This window comes from Pseudopodoces humilis, chromosome 1 (genome assembly GCF_049639895.1).
Source record: "Pseudopodoces humilis isolate 2021_Gansu_Grassland_sample_001 chromosome 1, ASM4963989v1, whole genome shotgun sequence".
Taxonomy (NCBI): domain Eukaryota; kingdom Metazoa; phylum Chordata; class Aves; order Passeriformes; family Paridae; genus Pseudopodoces; species Pseudopodoces humilis.
In genome coordinates this window covers 151919765-151929398 of record NC_142200.1, presented here as the reverse complement: position 1 = coordinate 151929398, position 9634 = coordinate 151919765, and the positions used below count along the sequence as shown (strand labels likewise).

At 60.4% G+C, this 9634-nt stretch overlaps 1 protein-coding gene across 1 annotated transcript; it reads right to left on the bottom strand.

Annotated features, from left to right (window-relative positions):
- Window positions 1-1158: 1158 nt before the first annotated feature.
- Window positions 1159-8129, bottom strand: GBX1 (gastrulation brain homeobox 1). Its single transcript, XM_005532093.2, has 2 exons — window positions 7349-8129; window positions 1159-1682 (listed from the first exon to the last, which is right to left on the bottom strand). The coding sequence occupies exons 1-2, from the start codon at window positions 8127-8129 to the stop codon at window positions 1159-1161; spliced, it is 1305 nt and encodes a 434-aa protein (XP_005532150.2).
- Window positions 8130-9634: the final 1505 nt, after the last annotated feature.

Below are 9634 nucleotides of genomic sequence, written 5' to 3'. Positions count from 1 at the left end.
GGCTCTCAGGGATATTTCCTGCTCTCCCAAGGAAGGTGACAATGGCTGGCTGGACCGTTTGTGACCCAAACTCCCTATCAAACCTGTGAGCAATTGGTACCTCAGCAAAACCTTGGAGAGAACCTTCCTCCTCTCCAGGAACCTCTGGTGGCATTGCAAAGGGTGTTGCTACCATTTGCCCCATCACTGATGATGTTTGTCAAACCAGAACAGAGTTTCCCCAAGCTGGGAGCCCAGGGAGCCACACCCAGGGAGGCCCTTGTGCTGTTGTGCCCTGTGCAAAACTGGATCTTCACGGGGTTCTGGGGCTGGGCTCAGTATCTGAGATGGCTGGCTTCAGAAGCAGCATCTCATGCAATAGCTCTCACGAGCAGAGAATGAACGGCTGGCCTGGATGTGCGAGCCCCTTTTCCTGCTGTCGGCACCAGGGAGCTGGCTGTCAGAGCCAGGGCAGGGGCCGCAGCCGTGTTGAGAGTCTGCAGCAGCACATACATTCCCCCACCCCGGGATGAGCTGCGGAGGCGGTCCCGAACCAGTCCTGGACCCGGCTCCGCCGACGGGAGGGCCGACCTGGGGATGCTCCCGGGCGCTTCCCGGCCCTCGTCTCCTCCCCGCCTGTTCTCGGCACCGGCACGGCGGCGGGTGCAACGGAGCCCGCAAGGGCACAGCTGCTGCTCGCACAGCCTCCGGCTCCGCAGACCCCGGCCCCGGAGCCTCCCCTTCCCCCTGTCCGCTCGCCGTCCCCGACCTCTGCCCGCTGCCCATGCCCGTGTCCCTGTCGCTGTCCCTGTTCCCATCCCTCTCCCTTCCCTGTTCTCCTCTGCCAGCGCCGGGCCGGGGCCGCGGGATCCCCGTCCCTGCAGCGAGGAAAACGTGGTCTTGCTCCATAGAAAATAATTTATTGAAATCACAGCTATACATGGGTGGGTGCCAGTGGCAGCGCGGGCCCGGCCCGGCCCGGCCCGGCTCGGCCCGGCCCAGCGGGCGGCCAGGACCCGAGGGCCAGAAGCCGCATTCCCCATGGCACGGACAGAAGGACACGCTGCCGTATGTACAGAGTTTACACGGAATAAATAAGGTACATGTACACAGGAGTGGGAGCTCGGGCCCCCCCCGCGCCGCCGCCACCCGCCCCAGGGTCCGGGGGCCCCGCCGGGCTCAGGGCCGGGCGCCCTGCTCGATCTGCTGGTGCTGACTGCGCACGGCGAAACGATTGACGTGCACCGGGATGGGCACCACGATCTTGGGGTTGCGGACGGGCTCTCCCGAGCGGTTGCTGACATTGCCAGCCTTGATGCGTTTCCACTTAGCGCGGCGGTTCTGGAACCAGATCTTCACCTGCACCTCGCTCAGCTTCAGGGCATGTGCGATCTGCGAGCGCTCCGTCAGGCTCAGGTACTTCTTGCAGTGGAACTCCTTCTCCAGCTCCAGCAGCTGCTCGCTGGTGAAGGCCGTGCGGCGCCGGCGGCTCTTCCCGGCCCCGGAGCCCGGCGGGGGCTGCTCGGCGGCGGGGCCGCCCTTGCCCTTGCCCTTGGCTCCCAGCGCGGTGCCGGCAGCAGCCCCGTCCAGGAAGGGCTCCTCCTCGCTCTCGCCCGCCGAACTCTCCTCCTCCCGCTCGCTGCACGGCGTCGCCGCCGACTTCACCTCCAGCTTCTCCTCGTCTGAGCTGTACGCCTTCCCGTCTGCGGGGCACACAGTGTCAGTGTCCGCCGGGGCGGCCCGCACCCCGCTCCCCGCTCCCCGCACCCCGCCCGCGGTCCCGCAGCTCCCAGAGCCCCCGGGGCCTCGGGGAAAGCTTTCCCCGCTCCTTCGGCGGGAGGCTGCAGCTCCTCCCGCAGTCTCGGACCCCGTCCCTACCGCGTCCCGCAGCCCCGGCCCCAGCAGCAGCATCCCTGCACCGGCTCCTGGTGCGGGCAGCGCAGCCGATCCTCGCTGACCCCGGCGCCCTGTTCCCCGCAGCCCGTCCGGCTGCAAGGGGCAGCACCGACAGAGCCGGCGGCCACCCTGGGGTCTGACCCCCTCAGCAGCTGCCCCATCCCCATCCCACGGCCCAGCTGTAGCAGCATCACTGTCTCAGTCTAGCAGAGAACATCACAACACTTCCAGGGCTTGTCCAGACCTTCGCAGAGGAAAGAACGTCCATATCTTGTCTCTCAGCTCAGCCCTCCCTGTCCCTTCCTAATGCACGGGACCATCGGTGCTGTTAAAATGTAGCCAGCCAAGAGCTGAAGAGCTGTCCTGGAAACATCATCCAGAGCCAGCTCCAGCCCAGCAAACCTCCCTGCAGGGCTCTGCAGGACATGGGGTGGCCCACTTCTGGCTCTCCCTCCCTAATCCAAGGAGGCACCACAGCAGACTGTGTAGCCAGGGAACAAAGTGCTGAGGCAGCTGATGCTCAAGGCTCAGCTACGCCCAGCAGTGGGCAGAGGGGCAGGACAGAACTTGTCAACATCACAAAACAGACAGCACCTCATCCCAGGCCAGCAGGCAGAATGCAGTGCGTGGATCACAGCAGACATCTTCTGTTAAGATGCCTGTGAGGATATTGATAGGGTGCCAGGGTATGAATCTCTTCCTTGCAAGCTTGTGTCCCAAACTGCTGCCTGAATTATTACAGCCATGGAGCAAGGGAGGATACAGTGGGATATAGATGGAGGAAAGAGGTCTGGAAGATGGTCACCTCCATAGCAGAAGACCTCAAAGTGAGAAGATGCTCTCAGCCACAGACAGGGGTCACGAAGGGAGAACCCACAGCTATGCACAAGCAGGTGAAGAAGCTTTTCTGCCATGCTGAGACCAGAACAGACCAGAAAATTCTTGAAGTTTGACCCAAGAGCAGTAATCACTGCTGGAAGGAGTTGTCTTGAAGCACTGCTGCTGTATATAATCCAACATGCACAAGGAGAAGCAGCAGCTCTCCAGACTTCTAAGCAGTGTCCAGGTACTGGCACATGCAACCTGGACCACTGGATCCCTGACCACATCACCTCATCTCAGTGGGAAAGGCAAAACAGCCCTCAGAAGCCTGACAGTGCCGGGTTTAAATACACAAACAGAACTGCAGGAGACTACTTGAGCCCAGAAGACATTCCTGGTAGTCTGGTGACTGTGGAGCTCCCACATCCCTTGTTAGTCCTGCATCAAGCCCATGGCTTCCTGAGAGCAGGTGGGTGGCACTGGAGGTCTGGAATCTTCTCACTGCTCTTCCTGCTTCCTACAGTGGGAAAGAACACCTTCATCTCTATCCTGCTGCAGAGTGATTTCTTTCTTCCTGAAGGGCAGGGGAAGAGATTTCCCATGTGCATAGAGGGTAAAGGCCCAGAGAATTCCTGCTGGTGGGGCTGAGGATCAGAAGCAGATGGCAAGGAGCACTTTGGCTGCCATTGCACAGCCTCATGCAAGCACTGCGCTGAAGAAAAGAAGAGCTCTCACTTCTGTGTACCACCTCTCTGGTGGAGCATGGGGCCTGACAAGGTAAGAGAGCTCTTATGAGGAATTCAGTGTCTTCCCCAAGGGCTCTTTAGGTCCTGCCCTGGCACTACAACTCCCCAGGGATGGAGGACGGCATCCCAGCAACCACACCAGCAAACAGTGCTGCTGGGGCAGTTTGCTCCTGTCAGCAGGCTGTGCCCCAGGAGAGTGGAAGAAGGCTGAGCAACATGGTGGTTTGCAAAACAGGTGCTATCGCTGAATACTCTCTCCTGAACCAGACTCCAAATTCTAAATGGAGCACTCTCACATTCGTGTCTTATAAAAGGGTTTCCAGTAAGGAACTTGGAACTATTTGATAACAAAATCTAAATTGATGTTTTCACGGAGAGAATTGGTATATTGGTCACCTTCTATGTCCCCAGCAAGGAAGGAATGAAGGCAAGGGATCCTACCCATGTGATTGGGGTTTACTTTATATACTTGAGGCTTTCAAGGCCTTTGAACATGAAGTGAAGCTGTCACGAAACAAAGCATCAGGACTGAAAAATCAACGAGATGAAGAATAGGGTTGACCCGCAGGTTTGTTTTTCACAAAGTCACAGCTGTTCATAGATCTTGTCAAAGACATTGAAGAGAGTCCAAAGGGGGTCACAAAATGCTCTGAGGGCTGCAGTACCTCTGCTGCGAGGCCACGCTGAGAGAATTGGGGTTGTTCAGTCTGGAGAAGAGAAGGCTCCAGGGAAACCTTATTGCAACCTTTCAGTACTTAAGGAGGGCTTATAAGAAAGACAGAGTTTTAAGTCTCTTGTGATAGGACAAGGGATGATGATTTTACCTAAAAGAGGGTCAATTAAATTACAATGAATGTGGTGAAATACTGGCACAGGTTTCCCGGATAAGTGGTGGATACCACATCCCCAGCAGCACTCAAAGCCAAGTAAGACAGGGCTCTGAGCAACCTGCTGTAGTTGAAGATGTCCCAGCCCATGGCAGGCGGTTTGGACTAGGTGGTCTTTAAAGGTCCTTGCCAACCCAAACCATTCTGTGATTCTATGATTATGGATGTGGAAAGCATGGTGAAGAGACTTGGGTGTCACAGGTGACAAAGCTATTCAAGCAGCATCAGGAAAACCTGGATCAGGAATGGGTGTTGTGATGAGCCCTGTGTTGGTAAGCACACAGGGGAACAACAGAAACTTCACCCTGCCCCTGACTGAATGTGCAGTCACTACCCCAAAGCAAGAAAGAGTCTCAGACTACTGCCTAAATCTCTGAGGAGATCTGTACAGCTCAGGAACAAACCCGCTCTCACGAGAGGTGTGGAGAGCTAGGGGTGTTAAGTACCCTTACACCAGGGGCCATGCCTTTGTGGCAGCTGTAGAAATAAACCAGGCTTCGAGCTTTGCTGCTTCTCACCACCAGTTTCCCTACATGCCTCTCCCTGCTCAAGAAGGGTGGCAATTGCTGGAAGCAAGTTTCAAACCCAATGGATGCAGAGAGAACTAAAATAGTGCATTAATTCCTTTGGCTGATCCAGGAAGCAACTGATCCTGTGTCCACAAATACCTGCATGATGGAGGTACTAACAGAACCTAGGGGCAGAAGCAGTCACTCCAGAGTATAAGTCACTAAATGGCAGCAAAATGGTCAAAAGGGGGCATTTATTCTTCAGAAGTTTCTTCTACAGGTAAGAAATCTGTGGAACATCTTGCCATCTTGATGTGGCTGATGTCAAGGTTATACCTCCTTTCTTGTGGACTCCAGGGGAGATTAGATAAGGCCACAGAAAACAAATTAGTTGAAGTTTACTAAATACACAGAAACAACACTTGGCACAGGAAGTCCCTGATGTGCAGATGGTTGGATGTGAGGGAAGTATCGTTTTAGAACTGACCACTGAACAGGTTGTGCTCTCTTGCTCTTCCCTGGACAATTGCTTTTGGCCAGGGCCACGGACTGGATGTGACTGCATACTGCACTACAGATAGTTTTTGATGACTCCTGTTGACATGAATCATCTTTCTATTCCTTAATACTGGAAAAAGCTCACAACAACCATCCTGAGTTTCATCTGAGACCATCGTAAAGCAACACTGTCCGTCTCCAGTTTTGTCTGGTACAACCAAGAGAAACATTACGTAAAGGAGAAGGTGGGCACATTTGGCCTGACAAATCCTCTTGGACCTGGACAAAGCAGCCCACGGAAGTGGGTCCGCATGGGCATATAGCTGTGCAGGAGAACAAGCATCCCTCACGACTCCAGAGCAAACCCAGTGCTCAGAGGCAGCAGGGGATGAACAGCAGTAGCAAGACATCTTCCCTTCTATCATACGATCCAGTTGCAACAGGAAAAGTCCTAGAGGTAGGATTTCTTGGATTCAGATGTGGCCACGGTCTGGGACAGTTCATCTGAGTCCCTTGGGAGGAACATGTGAACATGTTTGACTCAGTTATGGGGGAGCCATAGAGAGAGATCAAGCACAATGCAGTTCGTCTGCTCACAGACTGGAAAGATGATGTCGTATAGACCTGGTTTTGGCCAGGGCAGTGCTGCCCCCGAGAAGACTCTCACAGAAACCATTGGGCTTTTGACTCAGCACAGAGGCCAGGGAGCACCAGAGGAGCACCCAATAACCCACAAAGGCAAGGGGGAGGCAGAATGCCCTCATTGTCCTACTTGGGTTGCAAGGTCTAAGGGGTACCTGAGTGAGTGGAATGCTCTTCTGAGGGATGAACACGGTAGGGCAAGAAAGACACCTGGGCTTACCCAGGAGAGACTAAAGTGAGGATGGAGAACTAACAGCCAAGAACTGCAAGAAGCATCAGAGATTCTCAGCACACATCCGTGCCAAGAAGCCTGTGAGACAAAGGTGGATCCCTGGAGTGGCCAGGAGAGACAGCTCGAGATACCACACCAGAGAAGAAGCAGCTGGCTCGTCTGCGTCTTGCCACTGGGACCCCTCACGCCCCGTGCTGCAGGACCGAAGGAGAAGAGGTGAGTGCTGGACCTGGCTGAGAAATACGGAGCAACAAGTCTCTGACGCTGGTTCTGGCGCACTCGGGGAGCGGTCGCAGCGCACAAAGGCGAGGACCCCGACGAGAGCCGCTCCCGGCTGCACCGGGGTCCCGGGAGGGGCGCTGCCGCCTGCCCGCGCCGTCGGGCTGAGCCGGTGCGGAGAAGGGGGTCACGGCGGCCAGAACAGAGGACAGCGGGGCTGCGGGCGACCACCTCGGCACGGGACCTGCTCCACCGTCACCCCTGCGGGGCGGGCTCGGGGGAAACTTTAGAAAGCTGGTTGTCGCAGCACGGCGACGCCGGGAGGCAGCCGCCCGGGCCGCGGCATCATACTGGGACAAGGCACAGCCCCGCGCCGCTCCAAACGGGACCGGGACGGGATCTGGGGCCAAGATCGGTGCGGGCGGAGAGGGCTGCGGACCGAGCAGTGGGACGCCCCGCCACCTTCCGCCTCGCTCGCCCCGGGCCGAGTGCCAGGACCTCGGAGAGCTCCGTGCAGCTCCGGGCCGCGGCGCTCCAGTCCCGCCGTGCCGTCCCCCATCACCGGTCGCTCTCCCGCCCCTCCTGCCCCCCAGCCCGGCTGAGGCAAGCGAAGTTTGACTCCCATCCTCGAAAGCTGCCGACAGGGCCTGGGACGGAGGGGAATCGGTTCGGTCCTCCCGGCTCGGCCCGACGGGCCGGGCCAGGAGCGCAGCCGAGGGCAGGTCCCGCCGCGCCCGGCCCCCAGCACCTCCGCTCCGCTCCGCCGTCCCGGCGAGCTCCGGCCCGCAAGACCGCCCGTCCTCGGGTGCCGCTGGGACGGCGGAGAGGACCCGGGCAGGTCTCCCCGGGGCTGCGGAGGTCCGGGTGGGGCGGGGCGGCCGCTCTCCCCCGGGCAGGACGGGCCCGCGCCGCTCTCACCTGCAAGGCCGGGGAAGGGGTCCGGGAAGTGCAGCGGCGGCTCGGCCGGCCCCTTGTCGCGGCCCGGGGGCAGCTCCTCCGTCTCCAGGCCGTCGGCGCCGCGCCGGCAGCCGGCGTCGGGGGTGGCCCGCGGCGGGGGCAGCTCCTGCGGTGGGTAGAAGCCGTCGGGGGGCTCGGAGAAACTGGGCAGGGCGGTGGTGAGCGCCACCATAGAGGGCACGGCCTGGCCCAGGCTGGCGCAGAAGGTGTTGGTGAGGCGGCCGGCGAAGGAAGCGAGCGGGGCCAGCGGCGGCAGCCCCGACTGCAGCGGGGCGTGGGACAGCGCCTGCGGTAGCACCAGCGGCCGGTACGGCATGAACATGGGATACCCGGTGTAGAGCAGGTGCCCGGAGCGCGGCGGCGGCGTCCCAATGAGCGAGTCGATGGAGGGGGGGGGCCCCCGGGCGCCGGGGCCCCGCATGGCGGGCGGGCGCCTCCGGCTCAGCCGGCACCAACTTTCCGGCGAGCTCGGGCCGCCGCCAACTCGCCGCGATCCCGCCGCCGCCGGGCCCCGCCGCCGCCGCGGCCCCGGCCCCGGCCCGCGCCCTCCGGCTCCCGTGGGCTCCGGCGCCCGGCGAGAGCTGCCGCCCGCCCGCCCGCTCGCTGGCTCGGCGCGGCGGAGTGGAGGCGCGCTCGGAGCCGCCCGCCCGCCCCGCCGCGGGGGGGCCGGGCCGGGCCGCCGAGGGGAGGGGGGGGGAGGGAGGGGGGGCGGGCGGGGGTGTCGCCCTCTGCTCTCATCCATCTTCTGCACATCACGGTCGAGTTCCTCCTTCAGCGCCCGCTCCGGCGGGGCAAGGCGCCCCGCTCCCCCGACGCGGCCGGCCCCTGGGAAGGCACCTCCCCCTCCCGCCTCATCAGTTGTTATTAGTGGTGATTGATGATTAGCAATTACGGGGCCAGGACAAGGGTGCTTTTGTGAGGACGGGACGGGCCCGGGCCCATGGACGGGGCGAATCGGCTCCGCTCGGCCCGGCACCGCCCTGGCTCCCGCGACCGGACCCGAGCCGGCCCTTGGGCAGCTCCCGACGGCCGGGAGTGGCCCGGGGACGGCGGCCAAGGGCGGGCTCCAACGCCCCGACGGACCTGCCCTGGCCAGGCACCGGTTCCCCCGTGCCGGGGCCGTGTCCGCAGCCCGCCCGCCGCCGAACCACGGGGCAGGGTCGGGACTGCTCCTTTCTCGGGGCAGCTCGGAGCGGGGGTCTCCGTGAGATCGGCGGGCTCGGGCGCCGCGGGGCCGGGAAGACCGCGGGGCCTCCCGCAGACGCACTCGGGTCAGGGTGGGAGGAGGGTGTGTGTGTCCTGAAATGCCCCCTCTTGCTGCTCCCCCGAGGCCTCGGCACCGCTCGCCGCTCCCGCACTCCGTGTGTCGGAGCCGTGCCCCGGGGAGCGGCCGCTGGCCCCGGTACGCGCGGCGCCTTCTGCAGAGCAGGCGGGCTCCGTGCGAGCCGCACGCTCCCGAGCCGCGGCTCCGCTGTCCTCTCCGCGTCCAGAACATCGCCTGCCCCTTGTGGGGAGTCCCCACGCTAGTACACACACGACTTTCTGCCCCCAGCTCGGCATTCGGGTTGTCCTTTGTCTAAAGAGAGCTGTTGACCAGATCTGCAATAGGCAAACTGAAGCCCTGCTTCAGAAGAGTATCAGGGGTTTTAAAGTGCTTGGAAGACATGAAATGCAGGCTGAAGTCGTATCTGTGCTCACTCCAGCTGTAGTTTCAGTGGTACAGTGACACTCCAGACCTCTAGCTCTCACCTAGGGTTATTTCTCTTCTCAAGTCCCCTGTGTGTTTCTGCTTGCATTCCCCCTTTGACCAGGGATGCAGCACCCCTGGCTGCTTAGCTACCCAGGCTCCCCGGTGACATTGATATTTGTGTAAACACAGGTATTTCTCCACAATCACCTTCTGCTCTGTCCCTGAGGAGGTGTGGAACACCACTTTGAGGTGTGTTTTCTGTGGGACATGACAGCCCAGCCATGGAGTTGAATACTCGGATCCTGTGTGGAGCACTTAAGTGAGGCAAAATGGGCCAACTGCAAGTGGGCTACTCAGCCTTCCTTCACTAGAGAGGCACAGTCTGAATCCCCAGAGCCCAGATATGACATCATGCAGCCTCCTCTTTCTTTCATGTCTTTTGTGCCTTTTTCTTCATGTCTTTTTGTGCCATGTTGCTCCAAGGAATTATCCCTCCACAGCGAGAACAGCCTTGCTTCAAGTCAGGGAAATGGGTGTGGAGAAGTCAATGGTAAAAT